Here is a 23,254-nt window from a genome sequence, read left to right as displayed (position 1 = left end):
TCCCCATCTGTGGCAACTGCACGCCTCCTTGCTCTTTTCAAAGCGCAGGGTCCTGCCTCGAGGTCCTTGCACTTGCCTGACTGCCCTTCCTCCAGATATCTATGTGGCTCCTTCCTTATCTCCCTCAGGTCTTTGTTCAAATGCCCCTGCCCAGTGATGCTTTCCCTGACCAGCCTCTTAAACATTGTACCTGCCTCCCACTGTACTCTTGATTCTCATTCCCTGCTTTATTTCTCCCCATAACGCTTTGTCACTTTCTAATATACTATATGTTTATTTGGTTTCTTGTCTATCTCTCCGCTCCCCGATGCCAAGGAGGGCAAGGATTTATCATTGCTTTGTTCTCCGTTGTAGCCCCAGTACCTGAAAAACGGACTGGCACACAGTAGCACAAAACGTATTTGTCAAATTAATTAATTTAACGATAAAAAAGTGGGAATCTTTCAAGTTAAATTTCAAGAATAAAGGAGATAGGAACTTCTCTCTGAAAGCCTCATGTGGCTATAGAGAAATAAAGTAATAACCTGTATTAATAAACTGATCACCTTGACCTCTGGTTTCCAGTTTTCTGGAACACAATGAATGTTTTCAATACAAAAAAAATGTCGTGATCCCATCACATCATAGTAGATGGTCTTTTCATATTCAATGATTGAGAAAAAATTCAATAACTACCTATGCCGAATTTCATAAATTTTCATGGGCTTAATTTAAAAAAATTAATCCCAGTACTTTATATATGTGGAAAACAATGGTATACATATATGTATAGCAAGTATCCCTTCGCTCTCCAGACAGTGTATGAATGGATCCCTAGACATCTTGAAATAACTAGGTTTTGCTGAATCCAAGACCTCCCAGTTGGGAATCCAACAGAGGATTATAAATTTTTAAAAATCAGCAGGTGCTACAATTTCAAACAATTATTAACTGTTGTTTGAAGAGCTCTTCTATCTCAATGAAAGAAAGTACACCACCACTACCCTCCTGCCCAGTATTTCTTTCCATTCATTTTCTTTAAGCTCACATTCTTTCCTCAATTTCTATCCCCTTCTATTAAGGAATTTCCTTTTCTTATTTTGCTCTGCAAGTCATAGATCAGAAAATTTGGGATGGAAGTTGAATAAAAATAAGAATGCAGTTTTCTATGAAAACAAACAAGTGAAAGATGCAATCACTTTGGAACCAAAACACATACTTTGAAGTTGAAAGAAAAGATTGTTCTTCTAACTCCTAGAGAAGACATGGAAAATTTTTTCTCTTTCTATTCCATTTACTTCAACCAGAAAAAACCTCCATATTATAACATATATTAAACACTGTGTTTAATGTAAATATAACATTTTATGAAAAGGAACCTGAGGTTTTCCAACAGTGGAATAGTGGCATTATGTTATAACATCTTCTTTTTATTTGTTTATCATTTAAAAAAATCTCCCTTTTAGGCTAAAACTTTCCAGAAGTTAACCCCAGCCAAGGACATTTCAGGAAGGACAAAGTTAAATTGGGTCCATTTACCCCTTTGGGGGGTAAAGTAACAATATATCCACCACCCCACCTTACACCCTCATGGGGTCATTATAATTTGACTCACAGTTAACAATAGTTTTTTCATGACTATTCCGTTAAGGATTATCGTCTTTGTTCAAACATGATGTCATGTAATAAAGAACTGAAAGAGTTTCCAAAAGTGATTTTAATTTTTACTTGGAACACCCCACTAGAATAATATTAAGAAATATAAACTGTGGTGGACAAATTGAAATCTATTCCTTTGATGTCATGTTGCATGAGCTTTTAGCTTCCCTGAATGGAAAATCTATAGCAGTAATATAAGCAGCCACAGCACCCAGATGACTAGGAGTTAGAAGTTTTCCTCCTGAGGATGGTGGCCTCAGTTAGGAAGAAGAAAAACGTAGATAAATTTATAACAGCTAGACATGAAGTTAGAAATGCATCTTCCGGTTACCTACTAAAAAACTTGGAAAAGCCTCTTCATTCTTTTTCTATTACAAATAAACAAATCTTTAGGGCCTCTGAAAGGCATCAGGGATTTGGTGGTATTTATAACTAGGAAAACAGATAAAGGAGGCTGCAGACAGACTATTCTAATTATAGCTACACTTGCATTCACAGCTATTCTATTTTTCACTTTCCTCATGCAGAGCAGAAACCTTAAATAACCCCAAAGAGGCTAAGTAACTAGGCATTTAGCAAATAATTTCCACAAGTTTAGAAACTGTATTAAATCAGTATTTCATGTAATCTTACAGGTCACTAATGTGACGCTGTAAATACTCCTTGTGGAATAAATTAAAAACTTGCAGACTTCCAATTTATAAGCTGTAGATGCAGATGTGGGATTGTGCTTCTAGATTGTTTTAGTCTTTACTTTCTTAAGGTTTCTAAACCCTGAAATTACTGCTTAGATTGTATCTATAGTCATGAAAACAGCCTGTGGGCTTCAGGGAAAGCAGTGAGTGGGTACCATGGGCATGATTTCTCCTTCTAAAGTAGATCTTCACTGGAGTGTGTGTCCATGATCACCCAAGGGTGCTTGTTAAAGTGAAGATTCATGGAGTGGACCCCCAGCAATCCTAATTTTTTTTTGGTCTGGAGCAGAGCATAGGAAGTTGCACTTTTATTACACATCCCTGGTGGGTCCAAAGTAGGGAAACTCACACACAAAGAAACATTGCCCAAACGTTTCAAAGGGATTCAAAATTATTTTCTGGATACCAATATTATTTGCTCTTTTGAAAGATAATGGGCTTCAGAGAATAGCCAAATGTTATGACCTCAAGTCTCTTGGTTACAGAACCAGGAAATCTCTCTACTCTCCTTTTGGAAGTTAGTCTTGAACCTCACCGTGACAGCTTCTGGTGTGTTATTTAAATTAACTCTTGTATTATTATTAAGCTTTCCAGATGGTTTTGTTTATCTACCAACTAGAAGGTATGTTCCCAGGAGGCAAGAACTGTGTTTATATATTTGAAAAAAAAAGATATTTTCAACATTATCTAGTACCTATAATAAATATTTATTAGGCCCTCAATAAACATTTAAATTTTGGATAAAACGCAACTTCTGTTGCTTTAAAATCTGCTTTAACGTCTGAGGCACGGAGCCACCTTCTTCATGGGTACTGCTTCAAATCCAGTTGTTCCAATATCCCCCAGCATGGTAGAAAATGGAGGCCACACCTAATATTCATTAGAAATTGGCAACTGTGCTTGGGCTCCGTTATTTAGCCACAAGGAAAAGGCAGAGCCCCAGTAATAGCTTTGACTGATTACTTGGCAAGGGAAACCAAGCCCTTGGGGTGTTCCAGACTCTCTTTGGCCTATAAACCTGTTTGAAAACCTGTTTCTCAGAATTTAAAGCTTAACTCAATTGAGGTCAGTGTCACAGTAATGTCAATAATTCTCCTGCTTTCAGTTATCAGGCAGACCAGTACAATTCATCATTAACTTTATTTTCATGGAAAGGCAATTTTGGGAAAAATAGCTCTAATTTAAACTATTTTATTTTGATTTTCTTTCCCTTAAGAAATAGTCCTGCCAATATTACTTCCTCTGGATTTTATGTTTTCCTAAACCTTAGCACCTTCCAATGCCTGAAATGATTCCCTCATAGCAGAACGGGGCAGAATATACAATATTTGGGACATCACCAGGACAAGAATTTAAGACTTTCAGAAAAAGATCAAATAAGCCTTTGGGTCTGAAAGTAATTTTCAGTAATTGGGATTTTACGAAGTTTCCAAATTACTTCTGCTTTAGCTGTTTTAGCGGGGTATGGTACTGAGCTACATTGCCTGATGGAATATTCTGGCACGGTTAATTTCTTTCTCTTAGGAGTCAACAGCTTAATGAATAATAAACTATTGTTCATCTCCCTCTGAACAGACAGCTCCACTTCTGGTCAGCTGTCAGAAGCATTTGCCCAAATAAATTAACTACATCCTCTCCCTGTGTGGACCTCTAGACCTGGGGCTGGGGTTAGAGTGACGATTCAAGGTTCTACTTGTTCACTTGCTATAAGATTTCTCTCTTTTATTTCTGGAAAATGAAGAAGGAAAATGGCTCAAGATAGACATTAATTAGATTAGATCTTGCCACTAGTTTAAGGTAGGAAAGGTGTTCATTCACACCCAGAATAACACTATTATTTCTTCCTTGGATAAAGCACCTGTAAATTTAGAAGATGTTGCTTCTAATATATGAATTTATTAAGATGGCTACAACTTCAAACTTTATGGTTTATCTAAATTGATTTGCTAACATTGAACTAAACAGCAATAATGGAGAAATAGTGAACTGGAACTACTCATCACATATTATCTTTAAGAATCACCTGATCATATTGAGCTGCTTGTGGGCACGGTTTAAGTATGATTTATTTTTGTATTTTCAGGACCCAGATCTATGCTCATTACAGCACAGGTGCTAAATAAATGCTTGCGATTTAGTGACTTGAAATTGTTACTTTTCCGAAGCATGAAAATGGTTAAAGAACTGCAATAACTTAATGGCCAGTAGAGGGCGATAAAGTTAATTTTAAGAAATTTGTAGGGTCCAGTTTAAACACATCTTCAGTCCCAGTTCTAGCCTGGAAAGGCTTTTCTCCAGAGTAGTCTCATTTAGCCTCCTGATTTCACTTTGATTCAGTTGTACCACATTAGACCCCCCTTTCTGCCCCCGCCCCTGCAATAGAGTATATAAAAGGGGAGGATCAGACTGGTTGGTATGTGTTGATTTATACACCATAGCTTTCTCTGCTTGGTTAATTCTTAGCTTAATCAAGACCATTTGACAATGGATAACCTTTAGAGGTGAAAAACCACAATAGAGCCACTGGGTAAGATGTGGAGTAGGGAGGACATTTTGGCTTTAAGCTTCATTCGGTAGAAAACTGGAGATACAGTAAGATACTAATTCCATTTAAAAGAACCCAAACACATGTTTATATTTATGTGTATAAATAAGATCAGAAAAAAATGCAAACTATGGTTTTTAATTCATGGTTAGCAAGGAATTAATACATGGAATAGTAAGGGTTTTTATCTTATTCGTGCTTTCTTATCTTTTTTTTCAGATTTTTTTTTTTTTTTTTTGGCCGTACACACGGCGTGTAGGATCTCAGTTCTCCGACCAGGGATTGAACCCAGGCCACAGCACTGAAAGCCCGGAACCCTAACCAGTAGGCCACCAGGGAACTTCCTTTTTCAGATTTTTATAGTGAATAGATATTTCTCCCAGATTAAAAATAATTACATTAGGTAGCACTTCCCACCAACAATTTAGAGATGAGGAAGGAAGGCGTGACTAACTTTCCTGAAACTAACTTTAACAGGGCCTGACTTATCTTTGCCAATCTCCCCTCCTTCCCCACAGTGAGTTTGGGGGATGGCAAGGGCCATTCAGAGGGTCATGGGACATCCCACTAACTTTATTATTCCACGTGTTCCTGGGACCACGGTGACACAGGCTGTTTCACATATTACTTGACCTAGGTGGGAGCAGGAAAGTAACAACAGCTTTAAGAGGGGCTTTTCTTCTACATTTCATTTTTTGATATTGCATTTTTCTATCTCTACAGAGCCCCGTATCTTTCCCATGTTATTTTTAGTCATCCTTGCAGGGAAAAAAACCAAGTCAATCAGGGTTTCTGGCATGTCAGCTTTTCATGAAGAGAACACAAAGTAGAGCTCCCAGCAAGCCTCATAAAACATAGGATTTATGGGAGACCTTTCATCTACATCCAGTTAAAATGTTCCCTGCTAGGTGACTGAGAGTGCATGGAAATCATTTGAAAAGGCCTTACTTTTTTTTTTTTTTTTTTTTTGCAGTACGCAGGCCTCTCACTGTTGTGGCCTCTCCCGTTGCGGAGTACAGGCTCCGGACGCACAGGCTCAGCGGCCATGGCTCACGGGCCCAGCCGCTCCGCGGCATGTGGGATCTTCCCAGACCAGGGCACGAACCCGTGTCCCCTGCGTCGGCAGGCGGACTCTCAACCACTGCGCCACCAGGGAAGCCCGAAAAGGCCTTACTTTAAGGACTGAATACAGAGGCTCAAATGTTGCTTCAGCTCCTCTTCCTTTTCATAGGACTCCAGTACACTGTGCGCTTCATCGTGGTGATAGCAGTAGATTTTATAAATATCTTCCAGTGGCCCTTTAATCTGCAAGAATACTTTTCCTGATAAATGCAAAACAAAGGCAAGATGACATCAAGTCAGACCAAACTGGCACTTCACATATTTATTTTGTGACAACATTGATTAGTGTTAAAAAGTTGGATGGGTCCCATTTTATACCTAGATTGTTGGGGGAGGACAACAACCTAGTGGATGACGCTGAGGGACCTTCTTTCCTCCCTTTTCTTCCTTTTTTTCTTTCCACCCTCCTCCTTCCCTTCTCCCTTTTTCATTCCTTCCCTCCTGTCTTTTATAAAACAAAGGATAATGAGCTTAATGGAGGTGGGCAAGAAAAGAAAGCTGGTTTTCTTAGATTATGCCTTTGGTTAGTGTGCAGGGTTCTGGAGTAAACAAAGATAAACAAAGAAAAACAAAGGGCATCGCTCACTACCTGGTTCTATGAGGGTAAGTCATCACCCACTGCAATTGCCCACCCTGAGAGGAATTCAGGATGAAAAACAGGATGAGGCACTCGTCGCTTTGGATAAACAGACCCTCAGATGGTTGGGTGTATAACTCAGGAAGCCTTTCAATCACCCCAGATTCTTACATCTTCCCATACAGAGAAAAGCACTAAAATCATTAACTTGGGATATCTGTTCTTTGTGACTAGCAGTAATCTTTCAGCAAGATGTATGTTTGATTGCGTGTATTTCCTAGCCCCAAAAATCATATATAAACTGGCTTCTCCTCCACCTCTTTGGAGTCGTTTCCTCAGAGCCACTGAGAGGTCGTCTCCTCATAGTCCTCAGTAAGTCCCTGAATAAAACTTAAACTCACAACTCTTACACTGTGGGTTTTTCTTTGACACCAGTTAAAGGCTGTACTTTAGAATCAGTCTGTATGGGTTCAGGTCAGGCTGTGCTACAGACTTGGACAGATTATGACTTGGACAAGTTAGTTTTTGCTCTCTGACCCTGTTTCCTCATCTATAAAATGTGGACAGTAATAGATCCAATTGCACAGGGTCATTATAAAATTAAAGAGGTAGGGTATGTAAAGTTCAGATTATAGTACATATGTAGTAAATGATCAAAATGGAGCAGTTACTGTCAATTTGTTAGAGGCACAAAGAGTGAAATTTCGGGTTCTAGGTAAATTATTTTTCGCTATTTATTTTACTAACATTTCCTGAGTTTGTCTGAAAGGCAAGCAGTGGATTTGAGGGAAATAAAACATTTTCTTTTATGTGATAATAGAAAGAACTGGTCATTATTCCTGTTAAAAATCAATTGGATAATACTATGAACCGGTATTATGACCGTTCATAAAGCAACCTGGGCTAATTATGTCCAGGTATTTAAGGAATCCTTTTTGATATATAATAAAATTGGGTCTATAACTGATGACTTAAGTACATATTGGAGAATAGTTTGATTTATTCACCACTTCATCACATAAAAATGCATCCACTATCCAACCCAGAACGTGTTAAGATGATTTGGGAGACACATAAGAAATATGTGATAGATCTGCTCCCAAAAACATTGCCAGTTTGGGGTTGATAATGATTTGGGACTGAACTGATTGGAAGTGATAATGGACCTGCTAATGTGGGTCTATTATAGTAACAAGTCATTCTTCCTACAGACATAGAAGTGCACTTTATATTTTCAACAAGTTTTGCATATATTAACTGCTTAACTCCTTATACATACGAGGAGATAAGAGGTTATGTATCCATATTAAATAAGGATGGACAAATCTGACTTTAAAACAAAGAAATGATTTTTCCAAAGTCCTTTCAGGAGATGGAGAGCCAGGATTAGAGGCCATATTCTTCTCATTTTTCCCTTAGATTTTAGCCCTCCCCACATCAGAGTTCTGCTGGACCCTGGACACAGTGATGCAGTTGCCTGGAGCACTGGACTCAGAATCAGAAATCACTGTCATTTAGGATTTGTGAAGTAACTTCGGGAATGACTTTAAAAAAAAAATCCTTTGAGCCTCAAATCTCTCATTTGTAAAATGGAAGTAATAGTTACATGTGAGATGAATTTGAGAATTAAATGAAATGTGGACGTTAAATCTCCTGGCACTGACAAGTTCCTCAATAAATGTCACTTACTTTCTAATGCTGCTCTACTATCTCCAGAATTGTAACACTAGTACTTTTAGTTTTTCTTTTCTTTTGCTGTACGTGGGCCTCTCACTGTTGTGGCCTCTCCCGTTGCGGAGCACAGGCTCCGGACGCACAGGCTCAGCGGCCATGGCTCACGGGCACAGCCGCTCCGTGGCATGTGGGATCCTCCCAGACCGGGGAACGAACCCGTGTCCCCTCCACCGGCAGGCAGACTCCCAACCACTGTGCCACTAGGGAAGCCCCTATTTTTTCATTTTTTAAAATTTATTTTTAAAGACTTTTTTTATGTGGACCATTTTTAAAGTTTTTATTGAATTTGTTACAATACTGCTTCTGTTTGGCTTTTCAGCCACAAGGCATGTGGGATCCTAGCTCCCCGACAAGGGATTGAACCCACAACCCCACGTTGGAAGGCAAAGTCTTAACCACTGGACTGCCAGGGAAGCCCTATTAAATTTTTATTGGAGTATAGTTGATTTACAGTGTTGTGTACTTTTCAGGTGTACAGCTAAGTGAATCAGTTATACATACATATATATATATATATATATATATATATATATCTCCATTTTTTTTCAGATTCTTTTCCTGTATAGGTTATTACAGAATATTGAGTATAGTTCCCTGTGTTATACAGTAGGTCCTTCTTAGTCATCTATTTTATATATAGTAGTGTGTATGTGTTAATCCCAATCTCCTAATTTATCACTTCCCCCCACATTTCCCTTTGGTAACCATAAATTTCATTTCGCCATCTGTGAGTCTGTTTCTGTTTTGTAAGTAAGTATCATTTTTTAGTATCATTAGTATCATTTTTTATTAGATTCCACATATAAGTGTTATCATATGATATTTGTCTTTCTCTGTCTCACTTCATTTAGTATGATAATCTCTAGGTCTATCCATGTTGCTGCAAATGGCATTATTTCACTCTTTTTTAAGGCTGAATAATATTCCTTTGTATATATATATACCACATCTTCTTTATCCATTCATACATTGATGGACATTTGGGTTGTTTCCATGTCTTGGCTATTGTAAGTAGTGCCACAGTGAACATTGGGGTGCATGTATCTTTTCTAATTATAGTTTTCTCTGGATATATCCCCAGGAGTGGGATTGCTAGAGCATATGGTAGTTCTATATTTAGTTTTTTAAGAAATCGTCATACTGTTCTCCATAGTGGCTGCACCATTTACATTTCCACCAGTAGTGTACGAGAGTCCCCTTTTCTCCACACCCTCCCCAGCATTTACTGTTCGTAGATTTTTTGTTGATGGCCATTCTGACCAGTGTGAGGTGATACCTCATTGTAGTTTTGATTTGCATTTCTCTAATAACTAGTGAAGTTGAGCATCTTTCATGTGCTTTGTGGCCATCTGTCTTTTTCGGAAAAATGTCTACTTACATCTTCTGCCCATTTTTTGATTGGGTTGTTTGTTTTTATGATATTGAACTGCCTGAGCTGTTTGTATATTTTGGAGATTAATCCCTTGTCAGTTGCTTCATTTGCAAATATTTTCTCCCATTCTGTGGGTTGTCTTTTTGTTTTGTTTATGGTTTCCTTTGCTGTGCAAAATCTTTTCAGTTAAATTAGGTTCCATTTGTTTATTTTTGTTTTTATTTTCATTAAAACACTAGTATTGGGCTTCCCTGGTGGCACAGTGGTTGAGAGTCCGCCTGCCAATGCAGGAGACACGGGTTCGTGCCCCGATCCGGGAGGATCCCACGTGCCGCGGAGCGGCTGGGCCCGTGAGCCATGGCCGCTGGGCCTGCGCGTCTGGAGCCTGTGCTCCACAACGGGAGAGGCCATGGCAGTGAGAGGCCCACGTACCGCAAAACAAACAAACAAACAAAAAAAACACTAGTATTTTTAAAGTATTACATTATTTTCTAATTTCCATCCAGCCAATAAAAGATGTTTCTTTCCTTTCATTTATGGGATTTCTCTGTGATTAAAGTTAGACTCGTGTGTGTGTGTGTGTGTGTGTGTGTGTGTGTGTGTGTTTTGCTTGGTTGGTTTTTGTTTTAGTGCTTTTATGGACTTGTAAGGAAGCGCAGTGACTGTGAACATTTTGGAACTGAAGGGATAAGGGATTCTTCTTCGGTTCCTGGGATTTTACTGAATTGATCCTTCTGCCGGTGGAGGTCTTACAGATTCACTCTTCACGACAGTTAGCAACACAAATAGTAAGAAAGAGAGTAGTTACAAGAGGAGAAAATAGAATAGGACAGTGGCTAAATTTAGGGTTGGGCGTAAGAGGAGGTGAGCCTCCCAGTCACAGAGGCAAGTAGCAAACAGGAGTGAGGGCTTTGGCTGGGCAAGGGAGTCAAGGCTCAGATGAGCTCAGCAGCAAGTCAGGAAGAGAGGATCTGAATACCCGCAGCCCAACACGAGATGAAATTGTAAATATGTGTGTTCACTACAAAGCAGCTCAGAGTAGAGACAAAGGATGAAAGAGGTCTGGACAACCTAAATCCACAGCAGGATCAAGTCAGATAGTCAAAACACAAAGGACAAAGGCATTTATTTTGCATACAATGAAAACATTAGTTGTAAATTCCCTCATATTTTCTTTAACAGAAGTGGTCTAGTTTGAAAGAATTTATAGCTCTCTCCTGAACCGCAGAGTTGAATTTTTTACTCTTTTCCAAGTAAAATTCTGTCGGGCCTCTAATAACAATGATTCAAGTTAAAAGATATTTAAGCACTCTAATTGAAAGTCATTTATTCACCCAGAGGCCAAGTATAATACTGGGGGGCAGAATATTTGATTCCCCTCCCAGCCCTACCAATGTATGCTGCTTCATAATAGTGCAGATGAAGCGATATGTCTTGCAGCAAAAAAAAAAAAAAAAAAAAAAAAATTATTCTGTTTCCACGGTAACGTAACTCTCGGCTGCATTTCTTCAGTGGTGAAGGACAACTGTTCTGTCTACTGTATGTGGGTTTGAAAGAATGATTAGGATTGGAGAAGGGACTGAGCCAAGACCAGCTAAGGTAATTTCCCTTCTGGCTGCCTGTCACAGAATCCTCTGAAATAAATCTAACTATCGTGTGCTTCTTTTTCAAAATTCTACAACCCAGAACTTTCTGCATTGGCTTCCCCCAGAATAACTGCCATACAAAAGGAGGGGAAAAAAAGTGCACCTTTTCAAATGCCCTCAGTTACCTCCTTTAAAAACAGCTTCCAGGGATATTGAACACATTTTATGTCCTGGCATCTAATGTAAACTGTCACTAATATAAACATATATGTGTTCCTCTTCTTGGCCCACCTCTACTTTACTTGCAGACCCTCATGTCCATCCCCAAGGTGTACCATACCAAGTGATAGGCTTCTATATTATTCTGACCCAACTACAAGATGAACTTTCCCTACAGGTAAGTAAGCCGGAGTGAAACCAACAATATCCAAGAGATCTCCCTGCAGTAGGCCTTGTTTAGGAAAATGACATAAAAGGGAGTGAAGTAATTATAGTCTTTATTTAGTTCAGCCTTATTTGATAACCATTTAATGAGTGACTATTATGCACTGAGTACTTTGGTAAGTACTGCAGACACAAAGAACCAACACTTCCCTCAGGTGACTTATGGAGGCTAGTAAGGGAGAGAGAAGAGTAAATTCTCACTTCCCGTGCTATGTGAAAAGTATGACAGTAGCTATAAAACACAGAGGGTGATCCATTCTGCTCTTGAGAAACTTTGAGCTCTTTCCATAACAGTCTGCCCTTGAAATAGGAGTTATGAGTGAGTGCAAAAGTACAGAGATGCATGGAGGGAGCAGGTTCTGCTCAAAAACTGCAAGTGGTCTCTGATGGCTGGCTGGTGCCACACCTGGGGGGAGGTTTCAGAAGAGGCTATATAGGTGAGTAGGGGCCAGATCATGAAAGACCTTGTGTATAATTAAGCAGCTGGAACTTTAGCCTGAAGGTGATGGAGAAGCGCTGATGGATTTTAGGCAGCAGATTAATATGATTAGATTGTATTTTAGAAAGTTTACTCTGGGGTTAATCATATGAATGATGGAATTTGGGGGAGGAGTTAGGGAGACTGGAAAAGAGAAACCAGTTGAAAGGCTTCTATAATAATGTAAGAAATAAATAATGAGGGCTAAAACAGAAAGTTACGGCAGTCAAGAGAGAGAACTCTAAAATCAACTGCCTGGTTTCAGATTCTGGTTTTACCGTTTGCTGTTGTGACATTTGGGAAAATTACCTGATTTCTCTTTTCCTTAATTTCTTCATCCAAAATATGGAATAATCGTAATGGTAGGGTTGTTTGCAGATTAAACGAGTTAAAATATGTAATGTAGTTATATCAGAAGGTGGCATGTGCAAATTCTCATTAGATGTTAGTTTTAACCACTAAAGCAAAAGCAGGGAGGATGGAGAAGAGAGAAAAAAAAAAATAAGGACATTGAACATGTGAAAGATGAAGAGGATAACTCCAGGTATATCTCAGGAATTCAGTTTCAGTAAACATGTGGATAGACAATGAGGACAAAATAGAGTGTTTTAGTGGGAAAACAAAGAGTTTAATTTTAGATGTACTGAGTTTGTCACCCATAGTATATTCGAGTGGAGGGCCCTTCATGAAATTGGATATATGAGTCTGGGATTCAGGAAAAAAAAAGATCTGGAAGAGAGATGTAGGTATGTAAAACCTGAGTAGTAGAAACCATGAATTTGATATGGTCATGCAATAAAGTCCATGGAGTGAGAAGAGAAGAGGGCATGAGGACCAAACGCTGGGAATACTAACACTCAGGGGAGCCTAGCAGAAAAAGAGTCTGCAGAAAAGTTTGAGAAGTTACAGCCAGAGAGAAAGGAGAAAAAACTAGGGTGGGTGTCAGCAAAGCCAAGGATAAAATAGTGAGAAATACTGCAGAGAGAGTGAACAAGTTTGTGAGTGACAGAGCCTGTTATTGTCCCCCAGTATCAGTACTCCCCCTTTGCTATAACGATGAATTTTGGGCTGCCCCAAATAAAAACTACATTTCCCAGCCTCCCTTGTAATAGTAGTGGCCATGCAATTAAAGTCCACCAATGGGATATATGGAGAAGTGTCCTATGACGATATCCAGGAAATTTCTTTATGACGTAGCTAGCTCATCCTTTACCCCTTCTTCTCCATACTTTCCTTTGTTCTGCTACCTGGAACTTGAATACTACCTTGTCCATGAAGGTAAGGCTGAGCGGAGCTGTGAGCCAGAAGAAGCTTATATCCCAGAGAACTTTGTGGAGCAGAGTTGCCATTCAGGCCTAAAATACATGCCTTTATTTACTTATTTATTTTTTAAATGCCAAATCTATTTATTGAAAACCACAACAATAGAACAGAATAATTTCTAGCTAAAGGAAAGGGAAAAAAGCAAAGATGCCTGTTCTTAAGTATTAAATCTTATCTTCATGAGTTATTTATGTTGGTTTGCTTGTTTTTTAAAAATTTTATTGAAGTATAGTTGATTTACAATTTTGTTTAATTTCTGTTGTACAGAAAAGTGACTCAGTTATACATATATATTCTTTTTCATATTTTTTTCATTATGGTTTATCACAGGATATTGAATATAGTTCCCTGTGCTATACAGTAGGACTTTGTTTTTTACCCATCCTGTATATAATAGTTTGCATTTGCTAATCCCAAAGCCTTTAGACTTTTACCTAATAGATAAATAAATATCTATATTATTTAAGGTAGTAAAGTTTTGTTTTGTTTCCTGTTTATCCCAGCTGAACTTTATTCTAATCAATAGTTTTTCTCTTCTCCTGTAAAAAAAAAAAAAAAAAAAAAAAATATATATATATATATATATATATTTTTTTTGAGAGATACCAGTTGAAGGCCCTCCTCTTTACCATAAAATTTTATTCAAAAATTCTATGAAAATATTAAATGAGCTGTTGCATATGAAGAGTATTACGAACTGAATGTTTGTTTCCCCCATAAAATTCATATGTTGAAGCTTTAACCCCAAATGTGATGGTATTTGGAGGTGGAGACTTTGGGAGGTAATTAAGTATATATGGGGTCATGGGAGGGGGACCCTATGATGGGATTAGTGCTGTTTTAAGAAGAGGGAGCTTTCTGTATCTGCCCTATGAGGATACAGTGAGAAGGCAACTAGCAAGAGAGCTCTCATCAGGAAACATGTCTGCTGCCATCTTGATCTTGGACTTCCAGACTCTAGAACTGTAAGAAATAAATGTCTGTTGTCTATAAGCTACTCAGTCTTTGGTAATTTTTAATGGCAGTCCAAACTGACTAAGACAAAGGGTTTAAAGTAAGAAGTTACTTGTTTTAGCAAGAAAAAATATGTAATAAATTCAACTCTAAAAACCAACTACAATGATGGTAAAAGAGAATTTTAGTTAAAATCTTAAGCAGTCAAAAGGTACAGATTTCCAGTTATAAGTAAGCACTAGGGATGTAATGTACAACATGATAAATGTGATTAACACTGTTGTATGTTATATATAAAAGTTGTTAAGAAAGTCCTGTCAGGAATAAAGACGCAGACATAGAGAATGGACTTGAGGACACGAGGAAGGGGGAAGGGTAAGCTGGGATGAAGTGAGAGAGTGGCATGGACATATATACACTACCAAATGTAAAACAGACAGCTAGTGGGAAGCAGCCACATAGCCCAGGGAGATCAGCTCGGTGCTTTGTGACCACCTAAAGGGGTTGGATAGGGAGGGTGGGAGGGAGACACAAGAGGGAGGGGATATGGGGATATATGATACATATAGCTGATTCACTTTGTTATACAGCAGAAACTAACACACCATTGTAAAGTAATTATACGCCAATAAAGATGTTAAAAAAAAAAGTCCTGAGTTCTCATCACAAGGAAAATTTTTTTCCTATTTCTTTAATTTTATATTTATATAAGATGATGGATGCTCTCTAAACCTATTGTGATACTTCACGATGTATGTAAATCAAATCAGTATGCAGTACACCTTACACTTATACAGTGCTATATGTCAATTACGTCTCAATAAAACTGGAAGAAAATATTCTCAAGCATCAATTAGGATCTAAGATCTATCCCAAAGAAACTTCTGTAGTTCTAAGTAAAACTTGATTGTCAAGACAGAGCATTCAGAACACAGAGAAGGGGGTGGGATGACTCTGAGGACAGAGGGTAGGTATGACCCACTCCCAGGAAAGAGGGTCTGAGATCTGGGCAGTGAGCCTCTGGCTGTCACTTCCCTGAGTGAGGGAATATGCCATCCCCAAGTGAAAGAGCTTTCCTGGCAGCTTTCACCCAGACTGACTAGGAGAGCTCCCCATGGTCTGCCTCTCCTCCTTGGATGGGAGCCCAGCCTTCTTGGATGGGACTAAACAAGGCAGCAGCTCAGCCAGCCAAAATGCCAGATCATGTACATGTTTTCTTCCTTTCATTCTTAGCTTCCTTCTGTTCTCCAGGGGAGGACAAAATGAGGAGGGGTGTGAGAAGAAAGAGGTTGGAAGAGTAAATGCTGCTTACAGAAGCCACTGTCCTTTGCCTTTAGTCTCATTTAGTTCCTGCCTCACTTGGGGATAACACTGGCTACTAAGGGGTACTCAAGGGACCCTGGTTAGGGTTATGAAATTCAAACCAAACCCCGGAGCCAAGTGGAACATGCTGCCATGGGATTAAAACAAGCATGTCCCTTGAGTATCAATTTTATGAAGATATTTGAAGAAAACTTATTTTCATGTGAAAAAATAGAATGGAAAATTTACGTGAATTCTTAAAACAAGACTCCAAATTATTTCATGCCTGTGGCTGGGGCTTTGGGTCACAACTCCACGTTCCCTGAGGCCCATGATATTTCTCTTTTGGCTTCAGGAACCTTTCGGTAAAAAATTTTCAGACGTACTGCAGTAAGATAAATTCAGAAAAATGTGTTCATTGGATTTGACATTTCTGAGGTCTCTGATGACATGCTAACAGCAATTTCAGAGAAGTGGTTTTAGGAGGGAATGGTATGAGACCAATAAGGGTAGCTCGACCATAAAAAAAAAAGAGAGAGAGAGAGAAAGGAAGGGAGCCAAAGTGAACTGTGGGGTCCTGTCCCATGACCACCGCTGCGTCTAGTGCCAGGGAGGAAAAAGTCATAATTGTGGTGGGGTCTCTCAAAGGAGAGGCCATTCCATCACTGAGGCACTACCCACCCAGCACATTGGGAGTAGCGGGTGGCCTGGCAGCTGGGCAGGACAAACTGGGGAGCATTAGTGGGTGGTAGAGATGGACAGTGTACAATACGTAATAAGACCTGTATTAGGAAGAGCTGGGGTCCCCTTCTGTGTCCAGAATTAGTGATGCTATTTGGAGAAAATCAGGCTCTTACCTTTTTCATCTGAACAATGAGGTGGTTGGATTGGTTGCTCTTTAAATACTAGTCCGGTGCTAACATTCAAGAGTAAAGCTGTTTATCTTGATGGTAACTCGTGGTCTCTTCAGGAACGTTTTTGAGTTCCTGGATACTTTAACTCCAGGTGGGAATCTTTATAACAACCAGCACATTAAGAAAGCATTCGGGGTTTCCCTGCTGGCTCAGTGGTTGGGAACCCGCCTGCCAATGCACGGGACACGGGTTCGAGCCCTGGTCCGGGAAGATCCCACATGCAATGGAGCGGCTAGGTCCGTGCGCCACAACTACTGAGCCTGCGCTCTGGAGCCCGCGAGGCGCAACTACTGAAGCCCGCGCTCCGTAACAAGAGAAGCCACCACAATGAGAAGCCCGCTCACCACAAAGAAGAGTGGCCCCTGCTCGCCGCAACTAGAGAAAGCCCGCGCACGGCAACCGACCCAATGCAACCAAAAATAAATAATAAATTATTAATAATAAAAAAAGAAAGCATCGGTTCTCTGAGAGTTGAAAGTTAAAAGGTTTCCACTGGCTAGATTGGAAAAAGGTACAATAACTTTTCACTCCTCAAGATTTACAAGGCCGAGGACCCTGTTCTTAGACCAACTCATGACACCCCATTTATCCACCTTAGTAAGTACATCTCTTAAGAATGCTTGCCTCTACCAGTTGCTCTACACTCCCTACCAGCCTCTGGAAATGGCACGGGAAAAACCACAGGCACACCCGGTAACAAGAACAACGACAATTTCTACGATCCCTCGGCATGCCAGCCAGTGTCCTGGATACATATCACTGTCTCTGTCATTCATTTCCTTCATTCAGGAAGTAATTATTGAGGACACTATTCTAGATGCTGGTGATACAACAGTAACAAAACAGACAAGAATACCCCCCTGCCATTGGAGCTTGTGTCTTAGAGGTGTATACCCTCTGTCTCACCCTTCTGCCATGGAGGGCTGACCATCCCCACTGGAAAAATGAACAAATGAATCTGCCTTCTGTCGCCAGTTGCTTATCCATTCTTCCATCTTCCAAACTAATACAATCTGGACCAGCAATGCACCCAGTTAAAACTACTGACCTTTCCCCCAGTCTCTGGCAGTTAGAGGTGGTCGAATGTGTGTGTGTGTGTGTGTGTGTGTGTGTGTGTGTGTGTGTGTGTGTGAGAGAGAGAGAGAGCGAGAAATGGAATAATGTGTGTGTAAAATGAAATCATGAGATATAGGTAGAAGTCACTGGGAAAGATTTCTATTCCCCCAAAATGAAAAAAGCCTCAGGAGGAGGTGGTTTTTCTCTCACTACCAGCAGGAAGCACGCTTGGCAGTGGACTAACCATCTTAAGGCCATGAAGCCAAACACCACAAGTTAAGTACTAGGAAGGAAGAAGCTGGAAGGAACCGGTGAGCAGCTGTCTCAGTCCTGGACTATTGAGTGATGGATTTGTTGTTATGTGAGAGAAAAAGTCCTCTTTTGGTTAAGTCCTTTCGGTGAAGTTCCTATTCCAGGCAGGCAAGGGCAGTCCTCACGGATCCAAGTGACCTGCCCCAGCCACGGAGGTAGCGGTGGCAGAGCCAGCGTTAGGGCGCAGATCGGTCTCCTTCCAAAGGCCGAGCTCTTGCTGGCTCTTGTGCACCCTGAAGTTCTGCATTCCTGCTAATGACTTCTCCTTCTGGCTTCCTAGCAATTGGGAAAAATGTTCAGGGAGTCGCAGGACTCTTACACTCACAAGATTTCTTTCTTTCTTTCTTTTTATTTCTGGTCTTTACGTGTATTCTGTGCAGTGTCTGACTTTTCCCAGCTCCATTCAAATCTGACTGCACAGCTCAGCCACTGACCCCGAGGAGCCAGCTCCACATCCTAGAACTTCACTTTCTCCTCAGAGAACAGCACTATAGAACTTGTTACTAAGCCACCCTGGTTTTCTTTTTATCACAAGAAATCAGTCCTAGGAGTGCTGGGACCCAGCTTGACCTCTCTCAGGAGACTGGAGGTCCAACCTTCAGATTGTATCCTGGTGACTTCCTTCTGCTGATTTTTCCTTTCCTGTGTGGATTTGTGTATACTTGACCTTGAACCCCTCACCTTTTTTTTCTATCATGTTTTCTAAAGCTGACAGCTTTCCTGTTACTGCCAATATTTGGAATAAAATGCCCTGACTTTTCACTGCCGTGTCTGGGTCTCCCCGCTGCTGGCCTCACACATTCCAGTGAGCAGGTGTGAAGCTTCCACCCTGCCCTCGCTGGTCAGGATGAAGGAGGCCAAGCCAATCTGTGTCCTGTGTAAAACACACACACACGTGTGTACAATATGACAATACTAGAACAGTGATTCAGGTGAGCTACTTTGTGGCATCTCCCACATGGCATAATTGTCTGTGACTAATCTCTTTTCACAATCTCTTTTCACAAAATCACCGCTGAAGGCACAGATTCCTGCTTCAGGGACGTACAAGAGACACTGCTTTAGGGAACAAAGGACTGCCACAGAACAGCAGTGCATCACCCACTCCACCTTCAAGGAACAGGAAGCTCTAAATTGTCTTTGTCTTCAAGGATAAACTCACCCTGAGGAAAAAGCATGGGAGAAACTAATTTCTGTATCTTAAGCTTCTTCCTGGTCTGGTTCTCTTCACGGAGTATGTGAGGTAGCAGGTAAAGTAGACTTAAACATATTCATAGTTCAGTCTTTTTAAAATACTTTGAAACATTGTAACATCGTTGCAAATGCATAGAGGAGGACACAAGCCCCATTGTAGTTCTCTATCACTATATAACAAACCACCCTAAAATTTAGTGCCTTATAACAACAACCATTTTGATTTTCTCTCATGATTCGGTGGGTTGGCTGGTATCACCTCAGTGGTTCTGCTGTGCTTGGTGTTTGCTGGGGCTGCAGTCATTCAGGGCTTAACTGGCTGAACGGTCTGAGATGGCTCATTCCCTAGTCTGGTACCTTGGAAGGGACAGCTAGAAGGCTGGCTCAGCTTGTAGGCTGGGACAGAGGGAACAATTTCTCACTAGGTGGTCTCAGGTCTAAACTCTTTCCATGTGATATTCCAGCAGAGTAGCTGGATTTCTTAAATGGCAGGCTCCCCAAATCAAAAAAAGTAAAAATGTCCGGCTTTCTTAAGGCTTAGGCCCAGTCACTGGCACAGTGTTTCTTCCACTACATTGTATTGTTTGGTGAGTGTCAGGGCCAGTCCAGAGTCATTATGGGACTAGATTACGTGGCAGCATGAATGTCAGGAGGCAGGGTCCATTGAGGGCCGTCTACTGCAATTGCTGTTCACTTTGTCAAATGTGGAGATGATACTTGATATCTCAAATCACCCTCCATAAGAGAAAACATGTCACCATATTAGATAGATGAATCACCAAGATGCTTCTAGGAACACCTAGAAACCACACATGTCCGTGAACCTGATTTGTTTGAAAAACATGATCAGGACCTCTAAAAAAATTCACATGTTATTCAATTATTACATACATAAGAAATCAAAGTTTGATAATGGATGGGTACATTTAATATTATCAGGGTAATAAGTTAGTAATACCATGTGTTGGATACTAAGGGTGGGCACTGGCTATCATTATTTATACATGATTTTATTTAATCTTCATAAACGCTCTGTGGGGTACGTATTATTGCCTCAGATTTCAAGATGAGGAACTGAAGTTCAGTGAGGCTTTGTAACTTGCCTAAGGTCACACATTTAACAACCAATGAGCCAGGATGTACACTAAATCAACCTGAGACTGAAGCCTGTGTGCTCTTAAACGCTACACTGTCATCTTACTTGTTTTGTTCTTTCTCACTATTCTATTGTTACAAAATGATCTTCAGTTTAAGTGGAAACAAGAGCCACTTCTCACACTCCCATCCCTAAAGACTTAAAACCCATTTCCTATCTAGGCAGCCTGCCTAAATCAAGATTTTAAAATCCAGTTTCTATCTTGGCATGATAGTCTAGACAATTCCCCAGAGCTCTCAGACGTATGCCTCTGTGCTTAAACTTGAGCCTCGACCAAACCCCAAAGTTTTTATTGAGTAAAATTCTCCTCCTGGCTGATCTAGGTATCAGGAAAGTTTCCCCATTGGCACTAGAACTGTGAATCACAAACTCATCCGTGCCATCTAAGGACAAAAAAATGGAACACCTGTGCTTTTCATTTTGTGGCAACATGATTTTGGCAATCTCACCCCAAATCAGTTTACCTTATGAAATGTAAGATGAAAGATTTAGTGATGGAAATTGCCAGTGAACTCCATTGTTACGGCTACCCTGTATGGGTCATGGATATACCTCCTTGTCACTATGCTCCAGCCACATTGAATTGCTTTCCTTTATAAGAGCTTCCCACACTCTCCTGTCTTGAGGCTTCTGTGCCATTTGTCATTTGGGAAGTCTTTTGCTCAAATCTCCACCTTTTAAAATCTTTCAAGTCCAAGTTCAAAAGTCACCTTCCAAATCAAGTTTTTCTCCATCATCTGAGTTGAAGTAATTAATCTCTTCTCCGTGAATCTGTATTAGTTAGCTATTGCTACAGAAAAAAAAACAAAACAAAACATCCCCCCTCCAAAAAAACCTTAAAGGCTTAAAACAACACTGTTTATTTGCTCACGATTCTCCAGGTTGATAATTTGAGTAGAGCACAGCTGGGATGGCTTGTCTCCATGTGGTGTTAAAGGGGTTTTATTGATACATTTGTAGTCTGTAGCATGAGGTCAGCTGGCTGAGGAGGGCCTTACTCGTGTGTCCAAGGCCTTGACTGTGTTGTTTGGGATGACTGGGTAGTTTGAGCTTTCTCTCTCCCTGAGCAGAGAGTGGCTGTCACAAGGCTGTTGTAGAACAACATTTTGCCACATTTTATTGGTCAAAGCAAGTCACGAGGCTAGGCCAGATATAAAGGGTAAGGAAATTAAAATATGCCTCCAACTTTTTCAAATATGGCCTTAACTGGCTTAATTTTTTCCATAAATTTTCTACAGTCTTCCTCAATATTGCAATTTATAATTAGAAACTTGAAATTGTGAGCGCCTTCATTTGCGTTTTCTCTGCAAGCCATAATAATTTAAATGTTTTAGATTAATTTTTGCTTATAAGAAAGTTGCAAAAATAGCACCAATAGTTTCCAAATATCCTTCACTCATCTTCCCCAGTGTTAACATCTTACATCACCATAGGACAATTGTCGGCAAAAGGAAATGAACTTGCTGTAATACTATTAACTAAACTGAACACCTTGCTTGCATTTTGACACTAGTGTTCTTTTACTGTTCTAGAATCTACTCAGGCTCCCACTTGCATTTATTTGTTACTCCTCCTTAGTCTTCTGCAGTCGTTAAGAGTTCCTCAGTCTTGCTTTGTCTTTAATGACCTTGGCATTTTACAACAGTGTTGGTCAGTTATTTTGTTGAGTGTCCCTCACTTGAGTTTGCTGCTGTCTAAGGTTTTCTCATGACTGGACACAAGAGCACATATTTTGGACAAAAGTACCACAGGTATGATGTGTCCCCCTCAGTGCATTGTATCACAAGGTTCATGATGTTAATGTGTGTTATTTCCTGATACTACTGATCTTCATCACTCACTTGATTAAGGTAGTCTTTGCCTGGTTTCTCACTGAAAAGTTACCATCTTTCCCTTTGAGGTTAAAACTTACTTAGGAGACACTTTGAAACTATGAAAATAAATTTCTCATCAAACTTTCATCCACTAAATCTAGCATCGATCAGTGGATTTTTCTGTAACAATTATGACTATATTGTTTACCTAACGGTAATTTTCTATTTTCTTCTATATTTATTCATTGAAATTTACTGTAAGGAAGAGCTTTCCTTTCTCCTCATTTATTTATATCTGTATGGACTCTATCTCATTCTATGGGCTAAAATCCAATACTAACATTATTTATTTGGCTGCTCAAATATATAAACCATAATACTTTTAATTGTGAAAATACTCTCCTCCTAGGACAGAGACACCTAATAAGCTCAGAGAAAATTCTACTAAATGGAAGATATTAAAATTCTGATTATATATCTCTCTATATTAAAATGTATAAAAATTTGAGCTTAAATATTTTCAAAGCTATTGTCTTCTTGCCTCCATTTTGATTTTTCCTTTTTCTTTTTACAAAATAAAGCTCATCAAATAAGTTGTTTCTATTTATGATTTTTGAATATTTTTCCAAATATTGTAAAATCTGGTACAGGATATAACTTTATCCTATTAAACAGGAGCTCTGTCTAAAGCATCCTTACATAAGTCAAGTCTTCCAAAATACAATTTAAAAATTTCAAAATTAAATCTTTTACACAATATGAACTCTCATTGTTTAATTATTTTTTAGCGAATTCCTTGTTTTTATAGGGAAAATTTCAGTGTCTTCCCATCTGCAGTTTTGTTTTCAATAATTGCAATTATAAAGACTAAAAAGCTGAAGTTACTTTTCTGTCTGTTTGTTGAATATCTTAACTAAAGACTTCTAGCTGATTTTGAGCAAAATGCAATTTCTAAAAGCTGATTAGTAACCAACACCAAAAAAAGTGTGCATATCCTCTAAATATGATATACAGTTCACTCTAAGTTTTGTATATGTA

At 39.5% G+C, this 23,254-nt stretch overlaps 1 protein-coding gene across 1 annotated transcript in view; it reads right to left on the bottom strand.

Annotated features, from left to right (window-relative positions):
* ARHGEF38 (Rho guanine nucleotide exchange factor 38) overlaps positions 1–23,254 on the bottom strand; it is a 153,668-nt gene that overhangs the window by 47,631 nt on the left and 82,783 nt on the right. Inside the window, exon 4 of the mRNA XM_065878263.1 lies at positions 6,053–6,200. Within this exon, the coding sequence (XP_065734335.1) occupies positions 6,053–6,200 (148 nt within the window). The remainder of the gene's footprint in view (positions 1–6,052; positions 6,201–23,254) is intronic.

Source organism: Phocoena phocoena, chromosome 5, assembly GCF_963924675.1.
Source record: "Phocoena phocoena chromosome 5, mPhoPho1.1, whole genome shotgun sequence".
In the NCBI taxonomy this organism is placed as follows: domain Eukaryota; kingdom Metazoa; phylum Chordata; class Mammalia; order Artiodactyla; family Phocoenidae; genus Phocoena; species Phocoena phocoena.
The sequence above is the reverse complement of the archived record's forward strand: the minus strand, read 5'-3'. Positions and strand labels throughout refer to the sequence as shown.